This window comes from Loxodonta africana, chromosome 15, assembly GCF_030014295.1.
Source record: "Loxodonta africana isolate mLoxAfr1 chromosome 15, mLoxAfr1.hap2, whole genome shotgun sequence".
In the NCBI taxonomy this organism is placed as follows: domain Eukaryota; kingdom Metazoa; phylum Chordata; class Mammalia; order Proboscidea; family Elephantidae; genus Loxodonta; species Loxodonta africana.
Window position 1 is genome coordinate 54,366,890 of NC_087356.1, and position 25,607 is coordinate 54,392,496.

At 51.8% G+C, this 25,607-nt stretch overlaps 1 protein-coding gene across 1 annotated transcript; it reads left to right on the top strand.

The window, feature by feature from the left end:
• The first annotated feature begins 1,449 nt into the window (after positions 1-1,449).
• ADAMTS8 (ADAM metallopeptidase with thrombospondin type 1 motif 8) lies at positions 1,450-23,403 on the top strand. The gene is made up of 9 exons (XM_010597166.2): positions 1,450-2,187; positions 10,675-10,914; positions 12,098-12,233; positions 13,076-13,243; positions 14,339-14,640; positions 16,782-16,965; positions 20,020-20,192; positions 20,310-20,485; positions 22,716-23,403. Exons 1-9 carry the CDS (start codon positions 1,450-1,452, stop codon positions 23,284-23,286), a joined length of 2,688 nt encoding a protein of 895 aa, XP_010595468.2. The 3' UTR covers positions 23,287-23,403.
• Positions 23,404-25,607: the final 2,204 nt, after the last annotated feature.

The following is a 25,607-nucleotide window of genomic DNA, read 5'->3' on the forward strand; positions in this document are numbered from 1 at the left end:
AGAGGCAGAACACTGGATATTCAGGGGTCAGTGAGGTGCCATGCACTTCAAGGTCCTGATCCTGTCTTTCCTAAGTGATGACCCCAATGGGCCTCCCCACTGACAACTTAGAGAAAGGGCTGAGAGGGGTGACTCTGTAGCCTGCACTTGGAGAACAGGACCCTCAGTCCAATCCAGGTCTGCACCATTAAGGCTAGGGATGGGGTGAATGACCTGAGCTTTGCAGTCCTGAGAGAGAAGGCTACACAGACCAGCCACCTGCTCTGTTCCTGCATCCCAGTAGCACCTCATCTGCCCTCTGCTGGGAAATGGCGAGGTGATACATTTGCTCCTGGAGCTGTGGTCAGTGCAATGAAAGAGGGCTTGCCACCTTTCCTGAAGCGCTCAGACAACTGAACATAATTCCACAGGAGAACAGTTTTCAGCTTCCCGCTGGGCAGTTCTTGGAGGTCTATTTCTCTTGTTCAGGAGTATTTACTTTCCCTCTGGGGTGACTCCACTTCCCTGCCAACCTCACTGCTTGTGACCAGTGCTTACTACTGTGCCTGTCCCTGTCCCCGGGCTCCAATTTCCCTCCTGCCCCCAGCCCTCAGGACAGGGCACTAACGGAGCACTGGTAATAGTAACCGTTGGTGCTAGCCTGTGCCGTGGTTGTCAGCTGAGAGCGTGATTCCTACCCACCTTACTCTTCTGCTTTACGAGTAGAAACCCTAGAACTTGCCCCTGATCTTTCTCCTGACACAGTAGGATCGCGGCAGTGACTGCAGGGATGCCAGCACCGCCGCGGAGGCCAGCGTGGAACCTCTTCGGAAGATGTCCTGGGCGCTCTGCCCTGAGGAGGGCACGGCCGGAGTCTCCCCAAGGACTCTGCCTAAGGCCAGCTCGGCACTGTAGGGGTTAACGTGGGATCACGTAAAGGGAAGGGGAAAAGTTAGAGTTGACACTTAAAGGGGGGGAGGGGGCGGGTCTCGCTAACTCCTGATTGGTTTTACATTTCGTCCAAATTTTTTTTCCTCCTCTCTCGCTCCCTCTTTTCAGTTTCTCTCTGATCCCAGGGGAGGGGAAACGGGAATAGTGAGAGATCAAAAATAAACCTCTTATGTCAAAGCCGGGAAGGAAGTATAAATACGGAGGGCCCGGCAGCCCACTCGCAGTGGCCCCGGCAGGGGAGGAGGCGGGAGGCGGCCGGCGGGGAAGGGGCGGAGGAGGCGCACGCGGCCCGGGCGCAGCTGCTCGCGCTCGGCCCCGGCGCTCGGCGGGAAGAAGCTGGGCCCGGCTGCCGAGGGGCCGCCGCGGGGAGCCGTGTTCCCGAGCCTCGCGGCCCCGGCGCGCCAGTGCGCTGTACTGACGTTGCTTTTCCTGGAGAGCGCGGGGTGCGCGCTCCCGGCCGCCGGCACCTGCCCGTCGCGGGCCAGTGTTCTCCGCGCGCCGCGCCGCCCCGCAGCCCCCATGCCCCGCGCGCCCGCCGCCCCGCGCTGGCTGCCGCCCCTGCTGCTGCTGCTGCTGTCGCTGTCGCCTCTGGCCCGCGCCGCCCCGGCCCCGCGCAGCCCCCGGGAGCCGGCCGCTGAGCTGGTGGTGCCCACGCGGTGGCCGGGCGACGAGGGCGAGCTGGCGCTCCACCTGTCCGCCTTCGGCAGGGGCTTCGTGCTGCGCCTGGCGCCCGACGCCAGCTTCCTGGCGCCCCGCTTCAAGATCCAGCACCTCGGGGCGCCCGGCGGGCCGGCCGGCGGCGAGGCACGGCTGCGCAGCTGCTTCTTCTCGGGCACGGTGGACGGCGACCCCGGGTCGCTGGCGGCCGTCAGCCTGTGCCGCGGCCTGAGCGGCTCCTTCCTGCTGGCCGGCGAGGAGTTCACCATCCAGCCGCAGGGCGCTGGGCGCTCGCTCAGCGAGCCGCACCGCCTGCAGCGCTGGGGGCCCGGCTCCGCCGACGTTCGCCCCCGCCCTCCGGCCCCCGAGTGGGAGGCGGAGAGGCGAGAGGTGCCGACGCCGAGGAGAGAAGACCACGAGCCAGAGAAGGAAGAGGAGGAGGAAGGGACCGACGAAGAGGAGGCAGACGGCGCCAGCGAGCTCCCACCCCTCCTGGGGGCCGCGAGTAGATCCAAGCGGTTTGTGTCCGAGGCTCGCTTCGTGGAGACCTTGCTGGTGGCCGATGCGTCCATGGCTGCCTTCTATGGGGCAGACCTGCAGGTAGGACTCCAAGAGCTTTCCCCAGTCTCCTCCCCTGGAGGTCCCCAGACGCCTCCCAGCGTCTCCAAATTCTTCCCTTCCCAATCCCCTTGAAAAACCCTTCACGTTCCTCACCCTTCCAAGCAAACCCCACACAGGTTCCCTTCTTTCCGAGAAAGCGCCATGACTGTCTTCTTACTTTCTGCCACCCGAGCTACCTAGCCCCATCCCCAAAGTCCCTTCCATCGTCGAGTGAAGGCCCTGGCGCGCCCTCCTCTCTGCTCCTCTCCCTGACCCCGGCGTTCTAAATCCCCTGCAGCACTCAGCCAACTGAGCTGAAACGGGATTTGAAAGCACCCCACGCACCTGTCTCTCCCAATAGAAATTTAAAATGGACATTTTGGAAGAAACACCAACTCCACCCCACCCTTCCCCCCTCCCCCCCCCAGCCCTCTCTTGTCCCCGGGTCCCAGAGGCCCCAAAGGGAAAGCAGCTGGGCTGAAAAGATGTGGCTCTTTCATTCCCTTTCGGGACTGCGCTGAAGTGGCCGTAAGTAAAAGGCATTGTTTGGAGGGGGTTGAACCTGGAAAAGCGCTGCTCAACCTTCTTGTGCCCAGCTGGTTCTGATCAGGGAGCCTGGGCTACCTTGCCAACCTGGCCCACAGCCCTGGCCGACTGCAGCTGTGCCAGTATCCAACACAAGGAGGGAGGGCAGTAGAACTTCTGCCTGGGGGCCCAGCACTGGAAACTGAAGCTTCAGTGGAAAAGGGGGGAGAAGAAAGTAGGGGTTAACTCTTTCAGTGACTGTTTCTGGTAGAGCCTGTACTGTACCTGGTCCATCTCAGCTGCTGTTAGCCAAGACAGGCTCTCTGCTGAGCTGGGGCAGAACAGCTGAGTCCAGGAGAGTCCTGTGCTCCCAGTACCATTTCTAACTGGACTCAAGGGTGGGGTGGACTCAGCAGGCGGTGTCTGTGTCACCCTAAGCCCCACCACCTCCCCCAAGGACCCAGGGGAAGTGTAAGGGTTCCCTTCATCATGGGGAGCAGAGAACCTGAAATGTGCCAGGTGGAGAACTGATGTGCCCAGAGTGCCGTAATTCTCTGAGTAGGGATCCTGGTAGCCGCTGCAATGCAGGTAGCACTTTGTGCATGATGGCACCTTTGGCTGGAGACCCTATTCTAGGCTCAGCCTTTGCCTGTTGGTGGTGGCACCATGGGCATCGGTGTTACCTGTGCAGAATAGTCCAGACAAGGAGGCGGTCTGCACCTTTGTTTCTCACTCCACCTTTCCCACTCTGCAGTCACCGGGAGATGAGCTCCAATGGAAGGGAGTAGGAAACCCCAGAGTGAGAGGTTTCTTTGGCTGCTCTTCTGGCTACTGCGCAGGCAGGCACTATTCCCTTCTCCCAGGGCACTGCGAGGCATAGCAGGAGAGGAGTCAGGAAGATTTTTCCCATCTCATGTTAAAACCACAGGACCTGGGTTCTGGGGGCTCCACCAGAAAAGTTGAGGTACATTCATGCAAACCAAGAGCTGAACTGCTGGGCCCCTTTTCCGCACAGAGACCAGTTTCTGACCAAGAGGTAGGAAAGCCAATGAGAAAGGGGGAAGCAGCAGAAAAGTCATTGTGTTTCAGTCTTCAGAGCCAAAGTGTCCTCCCTAAAGCCTTGCCATCCTCTCACTCTCTCAACTCATCACCTAGACACTTGAGACACTGAGAATGTGCCTCAGGGACATAGTTGGCATCTGCAGACCTCACAGCTGTCTAGAAGCAGACATGTTTTGGGGCCGGGCTCCAGGGTTCCCAGGCCACTGAAGTGCTAGTTAGGCCACATTGAGCTTTATTGCACAGGTTTGTTGCACCCAAGAAGCTGGCCTTCTCTGTAGCAGAGCCACCCAGGAGCACTTCTACCCTTGTGTGACCCGTGGCTTACCACCTAGCTCATGACTGCCGCATCCCCTGGCCCCTCCACGTGCACACATTTCTAGACCATTCACAGTCCCACACAGGCACTCCACACCCAGCCAGCCAGTTTGGATGGGGAGAGCTTATCAGAACAGGCATCAGCACCTCCCTCTAGGGGATCTACTATTAGGTCTTAAAACTCTCTGGGCTGGACTAGCCACTTCATCCCCATCCCCACCCTCACCTTGATTTCATTATGCTATGACCCACCCCCACTCCTGATGTCATCATGTTGGGGTCGGAGAAGGGCAGGACACAGCTGTTCCTATGACCACCCACTGGTGCCTCTGGTCTGATGTTCTCACCAGCTCTGGAGGCAATACGGTATAGGTTTGAACTTTGCTGCTGCTTCCCTGGGCTTCCTAAAACTGGCCCATGAGCTCAGCTGAGAGAAGAAGGAAAATCAAGTCCCGGTGCCTCAAGTGGCTGCTGCAGCTTGTGGTCCTACCCAGATCCCTTGGCCAAACAGAAACCAGTCCTTTATCTGTAACTCTCCAAGGAGCCTCCTGGAGACTTTACTCACGCAAATGGAAGGCATCTGTGGTGTCCTAGCCACTGGGGGATGTGTGCTGTGTGATGATGAAGAGACTTTAACCTTCTAGGGCTTCAGTTTCCTCATCTCTAAAGCAAAACAACTGAACGAAGTCAGCAATTCTGCTCTAAATGTCTGCGAGGCTGCTTATGATGAGGTGGTCTCCTTGAAGACTCAGCACTCTGGGAGGAAGCCACTGTCTTGGTGTGTAAATTTACAGAGTGGTTTTACCCTTGTTGTCTTGGTGGGAATACCTGTGAGGGAGGCAGGGCTCCTAGGGAAGAAAGTGAGGCTCACAGAAATGATGTGACTTTCCCAAGGTCACGTAGGTGGTAGGTGGTAGCTCTGGGGCTGTAGCCCAAGCCTCCTGGACTTTGTGTTCAGTGTCTTTTTATTGCACCATGATGCCTCTTTGACATGAGGAGGGTCTGTGACTCTGTTCACCCTCTGCCTCTTGTCTGTTTTGGGAATGGGCCATGAAATCCAGCAGTCCAAAGACACCCAGCCACCTTCCTTGTTCAGGGAAAGAATTAGCTGTACCTAAGGTGGTCTCACTGCTAAATGACAATGAAGTCTTCCAGAATTCCAGAAAAATTGAGTTCACTTAATCCTTTGACAGAAGGGACCCCTGCCTCCCACCTTCTTGTCTAGTTTCAGAGCTAAGGAACTCGGACAAAGGCGGCTTTCTGAAAGAAGGGGAGCACCTCAGAAGAGGCAAAGGTGCATCCAGCTGCCGCTGATTGTAACCCTGGATGAAACTGGAGCAGGAAAGATATGTTAGGCTGGGCGTTGCCACCCGTCAGTCTGGGAAGTCTGCCCTGAGCTGAGCTTCTGAACTTTCCTCCTACAGAAAGCATCCTAGGCACTCATCTGCCCTAGCGCAAACCAGGAGATTCTGAAGACATCAGGGTACTAGGGAGTGACCTCAGGGAAGGGCTGATTTACAGCCATGTCATCTCTCCCTTGCCCGTATCTTCTGGAGAAAATGTTTCCCACAAGCCCCAATACTTAAATATGTCCCAGTTTGCCCAGCACAGTCTCAGTTTATGACTGTTCTAGCATAGTTATTAATAGCACCCCCCTTTCACTCTCAAAAGCATCCTGGTTTGAATGATAAATTATATAGTCACCTACCCAAAACAGATGTATGCCCCACTAGCTCTATAGCTACTCAAGTCTTCATGGGTGAAAGACAAGTGTTATTATATACATGTGAACTGTGTTCTGCCCATCGGCCAAAGAATGAGTCTTTCCCATCCCTTGTGTCTGCAGTAATCAGAATGACCAAAGATATGGAGTATTTCCCAAGGAAAACGTGGTAACATCACTATCTTCCTCTCCCCCTGAGTGGCGTGGACACTGATAGGGCCAGCTCCCTTGCTTGCTTGCTTTAGCTGTGGCTCCGCTGAAGTTTTCCTTAGAGCAGCAAGACCAGGTAGCAGTCAGTGTGGTGAGCATAGACTTTGGAGGGTCATAGAAATAACTGAGTATCCTCGAGCAAGTTGCCTATTTTTCTGGATGTCGATTTCATCATCACCAAAGTAGGAGCAATTATGCCAATGACTGGACATGGTCTTGAGGATGTAATAAAATATAGAAAGCACCCAAAAGCAGGCGCCCTGGCACATGATTGTTGTCGTGTGCCATCGAGTCGATTCTGACTCAGAGCAACCCTAAGGGAGAGAGTAGAACTGCTTCAGAAGGTTTCCTAGGCTATGATCTTTATGGGAGCAGATCACTAGATCTTTTCTCCAGTGGAGCCGCTGGTGAGTTCAGACTGCCCACTTTTTGGTTAGTAGCCAAGCATTTTAACCATTGTACCACCAGGGCTCCTTCGCACGTGGTAGGTGCTCAAAAAAGTATGGCTATTACTGCAGTTGCCTTCGATGGTGGGAGCCATGTGTCAGTGTGAAAGGCGGTGTACTCACCCACCATCGGAGCGCCAGTCTCTGCCATGTCAGCTTCCAAGTCCTGCGTGGCAGAGATGCTTCCCTTTGCAGCTTGCATCGACTCAGGGCGTTTAAGGGTAACTCCTTGTGGCTCTGCGTAAGACTCTGCTCTGGAGAGGTGACATGTACCTTTGCTGCTTTGAGAATGAGGAGGGGTGAGGGACATCTCCTGCAGGCCCTTACTTTTCCCCCATCACTTCATTTCTTTTCCTTTGCCTCTGCCCCACCTCCTCCTAGCACTGTCTCTGGCCCTAGAGAGACTCCAGGAAGGAAAAGCACCAGTTACTGAGATCAGAGAATTTCCATGTTGTCACTCTTCCTACTCTTACCTCTCCCAGGTGCACTGCAAGGAAAAGCAGTGGGACCTGCCGTGTGAAGAACAGACAAGAAAAGCATCACGGGTGACAGTTTTGGCAGGAGAAAGTGCGGTGGGAAATGGGCTTGGCCCCGGCCTAGTGTCCCCAGACGCCCACCGTAGTTGGTTCTGGCTGCCACAAGAGCTCTGTGGGAAGAGTCTCCTTGCTTGTATCTCAAAGAGTCCAAGAGCGTTATGTCCCAACCTAGCTGGCTGGGGTGTTTTTCTCTTTTCCAGGTCCTGGGGGTACCAACAGAGGAGGAGATGCCTGAAAAATGCCCTCCTTTCCCTAAAGAGACTTAAGGGGTGAGGCTCTTGACCACCCCTGGCTGGACTGATCTTGGGCACCCACCAACCTGACATGATCTTTGGAGATTGTTTCCCTTGCTGGGTTCCCAACCCCACCAGTTAGGGACAGAATTCTGCTCATAATATTTAGCTAGCAGGCTGAACTTGCGTGATGAGCCAAACTTAACAACCAAACCTAGCGACCCTATAGGACAGAGTAGAACTGCCACATAGGATTTCCAAGGAGCAACTGGTGGATTTGAACCACTGACCTTTTGGTTCACAGCTATAGCTCTTAACCACTGTACCAGCACGGCTCTGTGTGATGAGCAGGGAGGTATAAATAGACACCAGATGGTGGAGCAAGTGATCTGACCTTTTCCTTGACCGGCTCCATGCCTGCCACCACGGTGACTGGAAGCCAGGCCTGCCCTTTTGGCCCAGGGTTTTGGCCCAACATCAGCAGCTCTCAGAACTGCGCCCTGGGCTCAGTGGCTCTTTCCCTCTAGCGAACTGTGAAATGCACTTCAAATATCAGGAGAACCTGCTACTGTCTCCGAGAAGAGCTGACTGAGGGGAAGATGTTGGGAATGGCAGTGCTTCCGATCTCTTAGAGGTCCAGAGGCAGAAGAGAGAAGTAGAGGTAAAGAGGACCAAGGCTTGGGATTTTAAAGGGAACACTGGACCACATAGTCCTGGCAGCCCTCTCGCAATGGAAGTTATCTTCTGAGATAGCCCACTGCCAAACCAAAAACAAAAAGCCAAACCAGTTGCCATTAAGTCAATTCTGACTCGTGGCGACTCCATGCGTGTCGGAGTAGAACTGTGCTCCATGGGTTTTCATGGCTGTGACCTTTGGGAAGTAGGTCACCAAGACTTCCTTCTGAGGTGCCTCTGGGTGGACTCGACTCTCCAGCCTTTCAGTTAGCAGCCGAGCGTTTAATCATTCGTGCCACCCAGGGACCCCTTCACCAACCAGAAGGGCCATTAATATGTCCTCAAGTCCAACCCACTGCCTTGAAGCAAAATGGCCCTCAAGCCAGTTCAACCTGACAGTCACACAGTCTTGAGAAGACCATCACTACGAGAGAGGAACTTCTCTGAAAACTCGAGTGCCTTAAGTTGTTTAGTGTTGGGAAGCTCCTCCTGGCGTCTTACCTGTCCTTCGTGCAGCACTTCCACTCATTTCCCTTTGGTTGTCTCTGCAGACAGGGCCGTCGCTCAGCTGTGTTGCCTGAGAGCCTCCCCTGATCTTCCCTACTTTGGAATACAGCCCGTTCTTCAACCTCAGGTCCCCAGTACCTGTGCTGAGCCTTCTTGGATTGATGCTTAGCAGCTGGCGTCTCTCGTCTTCACACCTTCTTTCTAGGGCATTGTCTTACCCAGTTACCAGATTGTGAAACTGAGGCTAAAAGAGGAGAAGTCTTGTGAGGACAGTTGCAGGTTGTCTCAGAAGAAATTCCAGAGTTTGAGCCCTGGCCCATCAGACCCTCTCCCTTTCTTAAGGCGAGAGCCCAGCAGACTCCTTCTGCCCTTGGAAGCCGTGAAGACCTGGCCAGGAATTGGCTTCAGCCAGCTACCATTCCTAAGCCCTCACCCCCAGTTGCGTGATGATCTGGTTACTTTTTTTCCTCAGGAATCCAACTCCAGGAGCAAATGCCAAGTTTCAGCTTTGCCGATGAGATGTTTACATCAGCCTGAACGTAGCTGGAGTGCTTGACGTGCTAAGTAACCTGCCAGCTCCTGTTTGTAGGGCTAACAAAACACCTGGCTTCTTGCCTGTGAAGTGAACAGAGAGATCTCATTCACAAATAATGGGATTTGTCTGGAACACGCACACATGGCCTCATCCAACTGAATGTTCCTCTCTAGTGCTTCCATCCTTTCCCCCTTCCTCTCCTCCATCTTCAAGACCACAGGACAGAAGAAAGGATGACAGGAGACAGTGTTCTGGGGCAGAGAGGCAGGGTGGACAAGTGGCAGCTTAGCTAGCCTCACCCCCAGTGGAAGGCAGTACCCAACTCTGCCCCTTTGTCTCCCTGTCTGCACAATAATCCAGGAGGGCCCACTTCCAGGGGTCCCTGAGGCAGGATGGGAGCAGTTGGAAGCCATAGGACCAAGGGATCCAGGCCCCCTCCTAGGAGGCTGTGGGTGGATAGGAAGCATGAAGAGCTCAGCACCTGGGCTTCATCACAAAAAAAAAAACCAAACCAGTTGCCACTGAGCAGTACTGACTTGTGATGACCCCCATGTGTGTCAGAATAGAACTGCGCTCCCTCATGTTTTCAATGGCTGGTTTTTCGGAAGTATATTGCCAGGCCTTTCTTCTGAGGCACCTCTGAATAGGTTCAAATCTCCAACCTTTAGGCCGGTAGCTGAGTACTTAATTGTTTGTGCCACCCAGGGACTCTCTCGGGGTCTGACTAGGCCGATGGATTCTTTCCAGTCCCAGGCAAAAAGACTAAACCCTCAGGGGGGCTGTCCAGGCAAAAGCCAGGAGGCCAGGCCCTGGGAAACGCAGTGGAAAGAGCATGGGCTGGCAAGGTAGACAGACCTGGACGGGCATCCTTGCCCTGTGGCCCTTAGGACCACAGGCAAGTTAGGTCACTTGTGTCTATGTCGGCTTCCTCACTCGTAGTGTGGGGACTACCGTGTCAACTTCACAGAGGGTTGTGAGGGACTTCTGTAAAGAAATAGTGTAGACCCAGGGCACAGGTGCTTTGGTGGCAGGGAGCATCAGACAGAGCTTACACAGCCAATAACTGTCAGCTGCTCCCCAATCCTGAAGAGTAGTGGTTACCCCAGTAGACAACAGGAAAATGCTCAGCTGGACTCTAAGAGGGAAATTCTGCTAAGCTTGAGTACTCAGATAATTGATTCTGGGCTGAGACAGGGGAGGAGCTGGGGCCTCTTGGCAGGGAGACAGTTGGTGTCAAGGTTAAGGCAGTGCAGTCCAGCAGAACTTCTTGCTGATGGGAACAGTCTATCCTCACAGTCCATTATGGTAGTCGCTGGCCATACATGGCTGCTGACACACTTGACATGTGGCTGGTGTGACTGAGGACCTAATTTTGTTTTTCAGTTTAATGAATTTAGACTTACATAGCTCCCCATGGCTGGTGGCTGTGCTGAGAGGCAGCACAGGTCTGTGGGTAATGCTCAAGCTTTAGAGTGGGTGGGCTGGGTTCACATTCTACCACTACACTTACTTGCTTTGTGATCTCAGGCCAATTACTGAGCCTTGGTTTTCTCATACATAAGGTCTAGAGGTTTGGGTGAGTCCTACACAAAGTATAACATATAAATGCCCAGCTCGGTGCCTGGCACGCGTGCAGTCGGTGCCCTCTAACGAGAAGTGGTGGCACTGGGCAGGCGAGGGCTGTCTCACCCCTCGCTCGCCTGTCTCTCCTCCTCGACAGAACCACATTCTGACACTGATGTCCGTGGCAGCCCGTATCTACAAGCACCCCAGCATCAGGAACGCCATCAACCTGATGGTGGTAAAAGTGCTGATAGTGGAAGATGAAGAGTGGGGCCCAGAGGTGTCCGACAATGGCGGGCTGACCCTGCGCAACTTCTGCAGCTGGCAACGGCGTTTCAACCATCCCAGCGACCGCCACCCGGAGCACTACGACACAGCCATCCTGCTCACCAGACAGGTCTGTGGGCCGGCAACCCAGGGGAGGAAGGGAGATGGAGGGGCGGATCAGAGGAAGGACCACTGGCCTTGCCCTTACGTGGGCAATGTCTGCCTGCTGGCCCCAGCTGGACACCAGAAGCCTCAGGAGAGGAGTGATGAGGAGGAGGTCATGAGGACAGGAGTTGGAGTGTGAGGTATTTGAGAGGGAAGGAGAAGAATCTCATGAGGGCTCTTTTCCAAAAGTTTGTGACCAGCTGTCTGCTGAGGTCGTCACAAGAGGAAATGGGCTTGAACTGCCAAGTGAGAGGTTTGGAGTTGGAATTAAGCAAGGGTCTTCCGTGCTTGTTAAACACAGGGACAGGTAAGCAGGGGGCTTCCATCAAGATTTCCTCAAAGTCAGGGCAGCGGCTGACCTACCTGGCATAATTTAAATGGATAGCTTCCTGAAGGCAAGAGAATGTAGTACAATGTACCAGGCCATGTTCACTGCTGCAAACCTCACAACAACCCCATGAGATGGGTGCTGTTGTTTGCCCCATTTTACAGCGGGGGAAACTGAGACAGAGAGACCTCAGGCTAAGTGGCAGTGCCCTCATTCAAGTCCAGGCCAGTTTGCTGTGGGTCTGTGTTCTTAGCTACCATGCCATCCTGCCTCCAAAAACAACCTTTTGAAGCCCTTTGAGCCCCAGGACCTGACCAACATAGAGAAACAGAGAAGTCCTTATTCCAGTGGCCTCTGTGAGGAAACAGTGAATTTGGCTTTAAAAATTCCCTTTAACTCAGGAGAAGAAATAGGAAGATTTTCTGTTCTGTGTCACTCAGAAATCCATCTTATAGCCTTTGTTTTGTTTTGTTTGGGGGGGTTGGTTTTTAACATAGGTGGATTTCACAGGTCACTCTCCAAGTCAGAGATGGGGGATGGGTGAGTTGGCTTGACCAAAGACTGTCGTACTCAAGACCTGAAAGTGCCTGTAGTGCTGGGCCACTAGGTCCAACATCCTGACATGCTGAATCCTACTGCTGCTTCCCCCGCCTTAAAAAAAAGCTGAGTAACACGTGACACCAGGCTAATGTCTTACAGAACGTTTGAGTATGGAATTCCATGTTTCTGGGCACTGGTCCTGCCTGCCTCCCAGGGGCCTGGCTGCCTGCCCATGCTTACACTCACACTGTCACCCTCTCTCACTCTCTCTACCACGCAGAACTTCTGTGGGAAGGAGGGTACATGTGACACCCTGGGTGTGGCAGACATTGGTACCATCTGCGACCCCAACAAGAGCTGCTCTGTGATTGAGGACGAGGGGCTCCAGGCAGCCTACACACTGGCCCACGAGCTAGGTAAGAGCCTTCTTTGTCACATCAGAGGCAACTCGTCTTACAAATACAAGTTACCCAGGTTCCAAGGCACATGACCCTCACTCTTAGCCATTATCCACTCATAATTTTGACAGAGTGTCTGTCTCCATAGAGACCCTGTGCTTGACACTGCACAGAGGGAGGGGACTCAACTCCACCCCTCCCCGGAGTTCACAGCCAGAATACTAAGATGTTGTCCTGGGCCCTCCCAAAAGGTCACCTGGAAAATGGCAAAATACGAAACAAATGCTTGGGCAAAGGTGTGCTGCTGTGTACAAGCTAAGCAGCAAGGATTTCTCAGAAGAGCAATGTAAGGAGAATGTCACATAAGAGAGCAAATAATAGAGTTGAGTGTGGATTTAGGACAGGCTGAGGCAGAAAACAAGGGGATATCACCGTTCCTCAGTAATCCAAGAAAGCTTCTTAGAAGAGAAAAGCCTGAAAGGAAATCATGAGGGAGTGAGGGGCAACCTTTCCCCGAGGACTTGGTAACTGGTTGGCACTTCAGTGTTAGCAGTCTGGCTCTCTTCCTGGTGTCTCTGGATGGTACAAATGGCTAACCCACTCAGCTGCTAACTGAAAGGTTGGTGGTTTGGGTCCACCCAGAGGTACCTCAGAAGAAAAGCCTGGTGATCTACTTCTGAGAAATCAGCCATTGAAAACCCTGTGGAACAGAGTTCTACTCTGACACACAGGAGTCACCATGAGCCTGGTTTAGTTTGTTGGTTTGGCTGTCTCCTGCTGAAGCTGGGCCCTGGGGGAAGCACTCAGAGTGGGGCATGCTGGAGAGGAGCAGAGGAGAACCAGGTCTCTTTCCTCCCTAGGGCACGTCCTCAGCATGCCCCACGATGACTCGAAGCCCTGTGAGCGGCTCTTTGGGCCTATGGACAAGCACCACGTGATGGCACCACTCTTCGTCCACCTCAACAAGACGCTGCCCTGGTCTCCCTGCAGCGCCATGTACATCACAGAGTTCCTGGACGGCGGCCACGGTAGACATCCCTCTTCCTTCAGCTGCCACAGCTGAGCTCTGGGCCTGGCTGGCACCTCAGTGCCTTATCACAAGCATGTTAGACACTTGGGGTTAGAAGAGACGAGTCCCTCTGCCCACCTCCGTACTATGGCACCTCCTTCCCCATCTTCCAGCAGCCTGGTTCCAGCTGTCTAGAAGGTCATTAGTCACAAAGCTGGGTGGAGTCTGTCTGAGAAGGGTGTCTGGAGGCGGTGGGTTTGAACAGACCTTGAAGGAATGGAAGAAGACTTGTAGGATAGAGAAAAGAAGCAAACCTTCCAGGCTGGAGTGATAGTCTTGTGATAGCTCAGAAGTGGCCAACTGTCCCTGAACAACTGTGTGACAGCAAGGGGCGGGCGGGGGTCGGGAGGTGGTTTGCCTGCGTGAAACAGTTTGAATTGTTGAGTAAAACAGTGAAAACACAGCTTATTCTTGACTCTTCCCATTGAAAGAGACAGATAGACATATGCAAAAATATGAGACTGTCCAGGCATCAGTACTGTGGCTTTATTTGCGTGGCAGGATTTCCAAGAGCAGATTTATATCCCCAATTATAGGGTGAGTCAGATTAATATGGACTCCCTGGATGACGCACACAGTAAGTGCTCAACTGCTAATGGAAGGTTGGCGGTTCGAACCCACTAAGAAGGATCTCAAGTGGCAATCTGCTTCTGAAAGGTCATAGCCTTAAAAACCCTGTGGAGCAGTTCTACTCTGCCTACATGGGGTCACCATGAGTCAGAATGGACTTGATGGCAGTTGGCTTGGTTTGGGGTTTTTAGATTAATATGATCACTAGCTGCATTCCCCTAGTGCACTCTGAGTGGTCAGGGGAAAATGCAGCCTTGATGCTCTCGATGACAGAAGAAAGTCAACCCTAAAAGAATTGCTACCAGTAATAAAAATTGGATCAGCTCTATGTAGATGGTTGAGTGTGGACGGTTTTTAGACTGAGATCAAGGGAACTGTGATGTCTGGGCCATCCCAGCACTAGGAATTCCAGTGTGACCTGGGAGGCTCCAGAGAAAGGCAGGTCCTGCCCTTTATTCTCATCCTCTCTTCCTCCGTCTCTCAGGAGACTGCCTCCTGGATGCCCCCACCTCGGCGCTGCCCCTCCCTACAGGCCTCCCAGGCCGCAGGTCCCTCTATACCCTGGACCAACAGTGCAAGCAGAACTTTGGGCCGGGCTTCCGCCACTGCCCCAACACCTCTGCACAGGACATCTGTGCCCAGCTGTGGTGCCACACCGAGGGCACTGAGCCCCTGTGCCACACCAAGAATGGGAGCCTGCCCTGGGCAGATGGGACACCCTGTGGGCCCGGGCACCGCTGCTGGGACGGGGGCTGTCTGCCTGAGGAGGAAGTGGACAGGCCACAGGTGAGCAGCAGCTGGGGGTGCTGGGAGGTGGCGGGGGGGGCTGTTTTCAAGCAGGAAACGACGCTCACTAGTTGGAAACAGACTTTGGGTATGACTCCATCGTCATATCACTAATCTTTGAACAAACAAACCAAAGCTTATTTATCCAAAAGATTCCAGTCTATACTCCTCGTCCAAAGAATGATGCTACCATTTTTCCGGGCATTTTCGGACCTCCTCCTTTAAAAATGCTTGGAAGCTGACTTTTAAGGCTTGTTGGTAATGTGTGGAAAACTCTGGCACAGAGACTAGAACATGGACCCTCAATAAGTGGAAAAAACCAAAACCAAACCCTCTGCTGTCAAGTTGATTCTGACTCATAGAGACCCTATAGGACAGAGCAGAACTGGCCCATAGAGTTTCCAAGGAGCGCCTGCCGGATTTGAACTGCTGACCTCTTGGTTAGCAGCTGTAGCACTTAGGCACTACGCCACCAGGGTTTCCCAATTAGTGGAAGCCATTATTAACTCTGTTATTAACAGGTAGAGTGACAGCAGGAAAAAAAAAAAAAATTTAGCAGGAAAGGAACATTAAATTAAGACCTGAGGGAAAAGCATTCTTATCCTACCCATGTGGGAGCTGAGTTCCTAAGGAGAGATGGGGGCAGGGAGTGAGAGGAAGGTGAGGATTCCATACTCCAGGTGGAGGAGGGGAGGAGACAGAACCGCCTCTAACCAGTAGAGAAACTTGGCCCAGTACAGAATCAGCTTGTAAGAAAAGCCAGTAGTAAATGGTATTAAATGCTTCGCTTCTCTGCCCAGCTTCTAACACTCCACGTGGGAGGCTGATGGACCTCTCCTGCATACCCCCCCACCCCCCATCATCCAGCCGTCACTATGAAGCAGCTTCCTACTGGTCCCAGCCCAGCATCAATCTCCAAGGTGGCCTGGCCTAGTAGGATGTCTTCTGAACTGAGCCTCAGCAGCCTTTGTGGGCAGGGCAGACCATACGCTTCTCCTCTACTCTTCTTCTAAGCCTGAGCTGGGGCAGGGGTCACCCTCAGCCCCCTCCCACCCTCCCTTGCTATCAGATGCCGGGCTCATTTGGCACACCCACTCCTTACCCAGCAGCCTCAGCAGCAGAGCCACACATGGACAGGGAGAGGCTAGCGTGGAACGATGCTTACGATACGTTGTGAAAGAGAGAAGGCAGATCACAAAAGATTATGTGTGTGATAGGGTCATATCTTTGTTAAGAAAACATCTTTATGACTATATATTCATAGGAAAACTGTGAAAGGATAGTGACAGAAGCCCTGCCAGTGGTTTTACCTGGGTGGTGGTATTTTTAAAAAGTATTAATTTTTTTATACTTTTCTGTTTTTTGTACTTTTTATATGAAGAAGTGTTGCTTATTTTTTAACTGTTTTATTGTGGTAAAAATATATATAACAAAACATTTGCCAATTCTGCCTTTTTTTTTTTTTTAACGTGTAGAAGTCAGTGGCATTGATTATATTCACCGATTTGGGAAGTATTACTTTTGTAATTTTTAACAAATCATTTTCACTTTGAAAAATATGAAACTACCAAGGACAGAGCTTTGTCCTCATAGGTGGATTGTCAAATTGGAAGTAACTCTGTTTATCTCCAGACATTGCCAAATATCCCAGGGTGGGGACAAAAGCAGCCCTGATTGAAAACCACTGCATTAGACCCAACCTGGAAACCCTGGTGGCGTAGTGGTTAAGTGCTACGGCTGCTAACCAAAAGGTCGGCAGTTTGAATCCACCAGGAGCTCCTTGGAAACTCTATGGGGCAGTTTTACTCTGTCCTATAGGGTTGCTATGAGTTGGAATCGACTCGATGGCGGTGGGTTTGGTTTCTTTGGTTTGACCCGTATAAGACTGTCACTCATCCATTCATTCAGCCAGCGTCACATTGAGCACCTTAGTAAGGACAAGGACTGTTTGATCACTCGAGAGTCAGCAGTGAGCAAGTCTTGCACAGTCTTGGTGGCCACACAGTCGTTGGGCAGTTGACTCCAGGCACCAAAATGAGAATAACTGGGTGAAGAAATCAGCGCAGCGGCCACCTGACTACGCGGGGAACCGACGCCTCCTGGCCTCCACTCCTGACCCAGTGTGGTGTTGTGTGTTGCAGGCTGTGGTGCACGGAGCCTGGGCCCCATGGGGGCCCTGGGGAGAATGTTCCCGCACCTGCGGAGGAGGAGTTCAGTTTTCCTACCGTGAGTGCAAGGACCCTGAGCCTCAGAACGGAGGAAGATACTGCCTGGGGCGGAGAGCTAAGTACCAGTCATGCCACACAGAGGAGTGCCCACCTGATGGTAATGGCCTCGCACAGCAGCACCTGCCAGAGCAGCTGCAGCTGTTGCTGTGACAGAAGGAGTAGGGTGGGTCTCCTGAGGTGCCGAGTTTTGCTTGGGATCCATACATAATTGGGTGCTACAAGGCACCAAGGATGGGGCAGTCCTTAGGGACCCCGGACAACTCTGATTGTGTGGGAGAGCCTGACAAAGTCAAGGAGAGAAAGTGTCCTTGTCTTCCAAGCGTGGAGACAGAGGGTGCTGCTCCCAGTCATTGGGGTGGGGCCTTTGCAGAGGGGCTGGAGTCGAGGATAATAACTCGCCTGGTAGCATTTGAATCCTCATCAGCCTGTAGGATGGAAGTGTTTTCCAAAGCAAGTTCAGAGCCAAACCTCCAAAGTTGTTCCAGCCAACATTCAGCCCAGGGTGGTGGGAGGGTTCCTGAATCTGATTCCTGTGCACATTTCTTCTGAGAAGAGTTGCCCATCTTCCCTTGGGGCCATGGCAGCTGCCCTACTGAGCCTTCCCAGGAGGCAACCCGGTCTCCACCTCCCCATGGAATATTCCTACCCTGAGTACCTGCTAGAAAGCACACACTTTAACTCAGAAGCAGTAAGAACAGCAGAATAATTCATGAGAGGGGCTCGTTAGACATTTTCCCCACCCTGTCCCCTCCAGCTCCCATTTTCGCAGCTCTGCAGAGCATTGGCAGGCAGGAAAAGACAAGCAGAGCCTTAAGAGAGAGTCATCGAAGTGCAGAGACAAACTGGCATTGGGTTGGTGTCTTAAGACAGGAATCTGTAGGCTTTGCAGTTTCGCACGATGGGAGGGATCAATGGTGGCATGACGCTGTAAAAAATGTGCCCTGGAATTGTGAGAGTTGGCCTGGCATCCAGGGTGATGTGTCTGGTCCTCTGAGCAAGATGGGGTGGCAGAATGACTAAGAGGTAGAAGGTAGGCACAGGCAGTAGGTGATATCAGGATTTCAGACACACCAGCAGGAGCCATTTCAATTAATAAGTGTTTTTAGTACCTTTTCTGTATCTAGACCTCTGATCAATGTTGTGACATAAAAGGTGTACAAAGCATGGTCTTGTTCCTCAAGGAACTTGCAATCTGATTAAAGCCATAAGCCCCCATACACAGCAATCAAGGCTTAACTGTGTGGCACAGACGCTAGATTGATAAGGCATTCAGAGAAAGGAAAAGCCCAGGCTAGTCAGAAGCTTCAAGAGAGACTCAGAACTAGGCAGGACCTAGAAGGATTGAGAGGGTGGAGAAGGGGGTGGGGGGCATCCCCAGATGGAGAGAGACATTCGAGAAGGGTGATTAGCTTGGAGTCCCTCGGTGGTACAAACAGTTAACTTGATCAGCTGCTTACCAAAAGTTAGGTGGTTTGAGTTCACCCAGAGGCACCTCAGAAGAAAGGCCTGGCAATCTGCTTCTGAAAAATCAGCCACTGAAAACCCCATAGAGCACACTGAGGTCACGGTGAGTCAGAGTCAACTCGATGGCAACTGTTTTTTTGTTTTTGTCTTTAACATTAGCTCGAGTAGAGTAAAGCAGCATTTCAAGGCTGGACAATAAAGGTTCCTGAAAGTTGAAATAGTATTTGGAGGTTCTCCATCCTGGATGTCCGGCAAGTCACCTGGTGAGCTTTTCAAACACAGAGGCCCAGAGCACATCTCAGATGTCCTGAATCACAATCTCCAGCCATCTGTGTTTTGAAAAACCTCGGCAGGTCATTCAGAGGCACAGCTGGGGCTGAGAGGCTCTGCAGTAATAGACCATGTTTAATTACAGGATTGTGCACAAAAATCCAAGTCTTATGTCAGACAGACGGGTTTGGAAGCAGCTTGCAGCAAGATTGCAGACTCTAGGAGGCTGAGCACCAGGTCCTGTATGAAGCCAGGAGGCCTGGGCCTGTAAGAGTGGTCTAAGATGGTGAGAGTGGGCTGCAGACATTTGAATTTATAAATTGTCCTCAATATAACAGAAAACTTAATGACAGATTGGAAATTGTTGTTGTTGGGTGCCGTTGAGTCGATTCCGACTCATAGTGGCCCCATGTGACAGAGTAGAACTGCCCTATAGGGCTTTCTTTCTTGGCTATAATCTTTACAGAAGCAGATTGCCAGGTCTTTCTCCTGCAGAGCCTCCGGGTGGGTTCAAATCACCAACCTTTCAGTTAGAAGTCAAGTGCCTAACTGTTTGTGCCACCCAGAGATGTTTAAATATTTTAGGAGACACCAGAGATTCCAGTCTTGGGCTAGGATAATACAGGACCACATAATAAAAATCAAACCAATTATTGGCAGAACCATATGGTTTGGGGCTTTGCTAAATTGGAGGTAATAGCCACACATACAGATGGAGTTCCCCCATAAAAAAAAGATCACCTTCCTGTCTACTCCAACGCCTAACGACCCCATGTGTGTCAGAGTAGAACTGTGCTCCATAGGGTTTTCAGTGGCTGATTTTTTAGAAGTAGGTCACCAGGCCTTTCTTCTAAAGTACCTCTGAGTGGACTCAAACCTCCAGCCTTTCAGTTAGCAGCCAAGCATGTTAACCATTTGTACCAGCCAGGGGTTCTAGGTCTCCCATAGACACCCAGAGTTACAGAAATGGAGTATAGGGGTAAGTTCTAGGTAAAGGTGCAGATTCGAGAGTCCCTGGCCACATGGCCAATGTCACCAGGGAAGTCACAATAGAACACTGTGAGCAGAGGGCCAAAAACACCGCCCATGCTCTATTCTGTGCCTTCCGCACCCCATCTTGCTCCCTGTCCGCACACAACTTTGTTCACCTGTAGGATGGGTTAATGACTCTCCCAAAACATTCCAGAAGGCTCAGCACTGAGGCTGGATGCCTCCTTTTCTTGCCCCTTTGAGTAGGAATCACACCTGGATCTAGGTCAGGGTATGTCCAGGGAAGTTGAGCCCAGATGACCCTGGATCTGTATCCTTGGATTGGGTCCAAAACCAAGAGGAAGAAAGGTGCCCTGGGTCCTCCTTGCTTCTGTGCCCTCCCCCTGCTTCAGGATGTTACCTCTGTCTTGTCTCTGCCTCTCCTTAGGGAAGAGCTTCAGGGAGCAGCAGTGTGAGAAGTACAATGCCTACAACTACACTGACATGGATGGGAACCTCCTGCAGTGGGTCCCCAAGTACACAGGGGTGTCTCCCCGGGACCGCTGCAAGCTCTTCTGCCGAGCCCGAGGGAGGAGTGAGTTCAAGGTGTTTGAGGCCAAAGTAAGATGACCCCTGGAGCTCAGAAGCAGAGGAGGGGAGGAGTCACCTGTCCCCAGCCACCTGGGGCTGCTTCCGGGCTTACCAGTGCCCTCTCTGATCTTTCTTGCCCCACTCCAGGTGATCGACGGCACCCTCTGTGGGCCAGAGACGTTGGCAATCTGTGTCCGTGGCCAGTGTGTCAAGGCTGGCTGTGACCATGTGGTGGACTCGCCCAGGAAGCTGGACAAGTGTGGGGTGTGTGGGGGCAAAGGCAACTCGTGCAGGAAGGTCTCTGGTTCACTCAGCCCCTCCAAGTGAGTTCCCCAGCAGTTCCATTCCTGGGTGGGAAGATCACAATGGAGAGCAACATGGCTTTGGGATCGGATAGGCCTAAGTTTGAATTGTGGCTGCCTCTTACTGGCTATGTAATTTAAAGTCTCTGAGCTTCAGTTTCTTTACAAAATATCGGCAGTCATCTCTATGTCAGAGTCACTGTAAGGATTTCATGAGATGGTATGTGTACAGCATCTGGCACAGAACCCATGGAAAGGACTCACCACAGACAGCTGTTATTTTCAGTAGCACTGAAGGCCATGTGCACAGGGATGTATTGTCTCTGAATCAGTTAGCAGTGAGCTGCTCTGAGTACACTGGCCCTTTGCCAGAAAGCTGCTTTCCAAGTCTGTTTTGGGAAGGGCACATCACCATATACCTGGCAAGTCCTGTCCTTTCTGTGGTGGGTCTTCAGAGAAGGGGATCTAGTGAAGGGCCTCAGTGGCCTCAGTGCTTTGATGAATCTGAGAACTCCAGATGCTTCTCTCACACCCTGCTGCCCTGCATTCATGTCACCCCTAGTATTTTCCAAAACACTTTCACTTCCTAAGATAATTCTATGAGGTGAGAAAGGCTATTATTTTTCCCGTTTTACAGATGAAGAAACTAAGGCGCAAATGATAAATTGACTCTTCTAAGCTTGCATTGATAGTTAACGACAAAGCCGGAAGAACCCAGGTTTCTTAACTCCTAGACCTTTTTTTTTTTTTTCCTGCCATTTTGTGCAACTTCTCGAAGAGTAAGAGCAAGGCTAGGTGTCTTATGTGGTCCACACTCTGCCACTCTGGCATCTGGTGCATATATTTGTCCTTCTGGGGACTACACCAGCCTCCACTCCTCTCCGCCTCTTCCCACCCGTGGTCCTTCAGAGTTTTTGAAAAGCATCTAGTTACCTTGTCTCCTACCTGGGGAACCCTTGTCCTCACCCTGCCCCATTCTCTCTCTCTGTCCTTTCTTCTCTTTCCTCTCTCCTCTACTCTCTCTCTTTCTTTCTCTGTCTCTTCTCTCTCCTCCTTCCCTCTCCTCTCCTTTCTCTCTCTCTCTGTCATCTCTCCAGGCTCAGAGAACAAAATCTCCCTACAGAAGACAAATTGGGAGTTTTCAAATTTAAACTCAAAGGAGGGAAAGTTAGGAAGAAAAAAAAAAAAAAAAAGCTCAGGCTATCCGGATACTGGATCCCTTAGCCTGATCTCTCTTGGTCACCAGATATATGGGCCTGTGGGTACTTTCTCAGCTGCCCGGGTGAAGCAGCCAGCCCCAGCTGGGAGTAGGGCAAGAAGAGCAAAGAACCAGTCTGACTGACCTCCTCAGTACTCTCCACTTTCTCCCCACCCTATGAACCCAGACACTTTCCCCCCAGAAGAGAACAAAGAACTAAGAGGGAAACATTTCCCAAGACAGCATCATATCATTCCGGAATTGCACAGCTCATGGTGTGCTGACCACACCTAGAAGAAAGTTGTCAGAAGCAAATTCCTAATCTCTAGTTCCCACCCTAGGGCCATATTAAACAAATGGAAGCCGTCCAATACTAGGAGCTGATTGATTCAAAGACTTGAAGTGAGATTTCCGTCCTAGTAGGGTCCTGAAGCCATCAACCATCTGTCAGTGAGGCTTGCATGTTGCTATGATGCAGAACAGGTTTCGACAGAGCTTCCAGGCTAAGATAGAATAGGAAGAAAAGCCTGGCACTCTGCTTCCAAACACCAGCCAGTGAAAACCCTGTGGATCACAATAGTCTGATCCCATGAGTCAGGGGCCAGCTCCATGGCAGCTCACAATAATAGGAAGGGTTCTGTGGAACAGATTTTCCACTTGAGTTTCAGCTCTGTGGGTGGAGGTGGCTAAGCCACCTTGTAGACTCATGTGAGGAACTGAATGTACTTAAGATCTCTGTTCAGCCAAGAGGTGGCAGGTCTGGCATTACGGATGCAGGTCTTCAAACCCCTCTGGGCTCTCTTCCTCCTCAACCCAAACATTTGAAATAGAGACTTGCCAGACATAATAAAAGCCCTTGAAAATCCCAACATACAAAATATTTGTCTGCCCCAGCAGGTAATTTATTTAGAGCTTTGGGACCATTTGGCATGATTATTTGCTGATTATTTCTGTCCCAGCCCCAGCCAAGAGCATGCTAACTCCCTGAGGCACCATCATGACCCAGGCTGTGTAACCCCTGGTCCTAAGGGTGCCTTTCTGTTCCTGTCGTAGTTATGGCTATAATGACATCGTCACCATCCCAGCCGGTGCCACTAACATTGATGTGAAACAGCGGAGCCTCCCTGGGGTGCAGAACGATGGCAACTACCTGGCAGTCAAGACGTCCGATGGGCAGTACCTCCTCAATGGAAACCTGGCCATCTCTGCCATGGAACAGGACATCTTGATTAAGGGGACCATCCTTAAGTACAGTGGCTCCATTGCCACCCTGGAGCGGCTGCAGAGCTTCCGGCCCCTACCTGAGCCTCTGACTGTCCAGCTCCTGACAGTCCCTGGTGAGGTCTTTCCCCCCAAAGTCAAGTACACCTTCTTCGTTCCTAATGATGTGAACTTCAGCATGCAAAATAGCAAGGAGAAAGCCACCACCAATATCATCCAGCCCCTACTCAATGCACAGTGGGTCCTGGGGGAGTGGTCTGAGTGCTCCAGGACCTGTGGGGCTGGCTTGCAGCGGCGGACTGTGGAGTGCTGGGACCCTACAGGCCAGGCCTCAGCCACCTGCAACAAGGCTCTAAAGCCTGAGGATACCAAGCCCTGTGGAAGCCAACCGTGCCCCCTGTGAAGCAGGGGACAGGGACCAGCATGCTCAGACTTAAGGCACTGGGGTACAGGCAAGTGTCACCACCATGGTGACCCTACATATGGAGGTGGTGTGGCCTGCCCAGGCCTCCCATTGCCACAGCCCCTGATACTGCATGAACTCAGAATGGGGAGGAGGAGAGGGAATGGATACAACAGACCCTAAAGGGACTGCTAGGCCACTGGACCTTGCTTGGGTTCACATAGAGGGCATCGGTTAAAAGGTAAAAAGTGCACTTATTGACCCAAACAGGAGACTCCAAGTCAGCCTCTTAGCAAAGGACTAACCAAGATAAATGGGAAAATATATATATATATATATATATATATATATATATATATATATTTCTGTTTGGATTCCCCGGTAAATAATCTACCTCAGAGGGGAAAAATAGTAAGAGAGAAGTATGGGGAGGGGAGCTCTGTGGTGATCTTCAGAGTTCGCACCATAGCTGCGGCCCCTGGGCAGTCTGCTAAAAATGACGGTGACTGTCTTCAGTATTAACATCCACTACCTAAAGTGCTCCAGGGCTGCAGGCTTGTGGGGAGCCAGACATTCTCAGGCGTCCACCTGCAGGGATGGATCCATTTCAAGTATTTATGCAAATATGTCTCAGAACTAAAGTGTGATCTTGTGCTAATGTCGTGCTCTGGTCTGCTTCTTGATTTCTTTGGAAAAATTAGGGGATGCAGAGTGCAAGGACGAAGACTAGTCTCAGTCAGCCCGCCTTGAACACACACAGGGCAGCTGGCAGTCAGGCCTTGCTCCTCAGTAAATAATAAGGAAATTGCTTTGTGTTCCTGTATGTCTGCTGAGTCCAGGTCATTTGAGCAACTTTTCATTTGTTTCATCTCAGCCACATCTCATGGGCCCCAAACCAGCCCATCAGGATCACCTGGATGGCTCCTTAAAACACAGACTGCTGGGCCCCGCCCCCAGAGTTTCTGATTGAGTGAGCGGAGCCCTGAGAATTTGCATTTCTCACAAGTTCCCAAGTGACGGGATGTTGCTGCTTTGGGGACCACACTTTGAGGACCACTGCTCTAGAGGAATTTTCCAAATCAGAAGAAACGGTAGTGGTATGCCTCTGTGCTCCCTCTTCTTGAGTAAGTCCGATTCACTACGCATGCCTCAAAATCCTCACTCTTACATGTGGATCAGCCTTGTTTATTTGAGCCTGAGGCACAAGAGTCTCTTAGTAAAAGGCGAGTTCTGACCCTGTATCTAAGTAACATCAGCCCAAGCCCGCAGAACCTTCCTTCTCTCCATCCTGACCCACAGCAAATTTCATCCCCATTGCACAACTCTTTTGGCCCAAGCAACTTGCAGCCGTCTCAATCCGAGCCCAGTTAAATGCCCCACCAGCCACCTGAATCTACCTGAGAGTTCCAAAACTCCAGTATCTGACTCCCCTTCTCATCTTCTCCATAGCTCAGAGGAACTCTCTGGCTCAGTCGTCCATGTGGTCTGGTGTGGTGAGAACTTAGTCCTTGGTCACAAATGGGTGAGAAGCAGCAAAAACAACATCAAGAAATAGCATTCTAGTGAAAGAAGGAAAAGATCTAAATTTGCACTTTGCTTTTTTCATCACCTTTGACCCCTTTGTCCTTTTCTTCTAGCTTTAGGACCCATTCAAATGTGTGGTGATATGGGCAGAAAAACACTATATGGAGCCCTTGGGAATTAGAGGTGTCCTTCTGGGGGACACCCTGGGTTGTGCAGATGGTTAACACGTTTGACTGCTAACTGAAAGGTTGGAGGCTTGAGTCCCCCCAGAGGAGTCTCGGAAGAAAGGCCTGGCAATTCTGAAAAATCAGGCATTGAAAAGCCTACGGAGCACAGTTCTACTCTGACACACGTGGGGTCACTGTGAGTCAAAATCAGCTTGACGGCAACTGGATTTTGGGCCCCTCTGGGAGGACTCAGACCTTGGGGCACAAAGGGAGACACGGGGGATTTCAGCCCCTTACTCTCCACTTGGCTGGATCCCTTTGTACAGTAAGCCAACTGCACAGCTCTACTCGGTGGCAGTTGATACAGAGTTGACCACTTGTCCCTGTCTGCCTACCCTATTCAGAAAGCAGGAGGCTGGACTTACCTCACTATAAACAAGCACACACACAGGCATGCTGTTGACTACTAGTAAAACCAACTCTTCCCTTGCTGTGCACCAGTTTTGTTGAGGCTGATGTATGTTTCTGAAACCCTAGCTCCTTCCGTTTCTCATCCTCCCCAAGTTAATGAAGGCCAAATGCGTCCCCTGTTTACTGCCCTCACCAGTCCACGGTGCCATCCTTGTTGCC

Excerpts from the sequence above, each read along its gene's own strand:
- ADAMTS8 (XM_010597166.2), top strand. The coding sequence starts at position 1,450 with ATGCCCCGCGCGCCCGCCGCCCCGCGCTGGCTGCCGCCCCTGCTGCTG. Across the intron at positions 10,915-12,097 it reads CCATCCTGCTCACCAGACAG|AACTTCTGTGGGAAGGAGGG; the intron begins GTCTGTGGGCCG and ends TCTACCACGCAG. Across the intron at positions 13,244-14,338 it reads GTTCCTGGACGGCGGCCACG|GAGACTGCCTCCTGGATGCC; the intron begins GTAGACATCCCT and ends TCCGTCTCTCAG.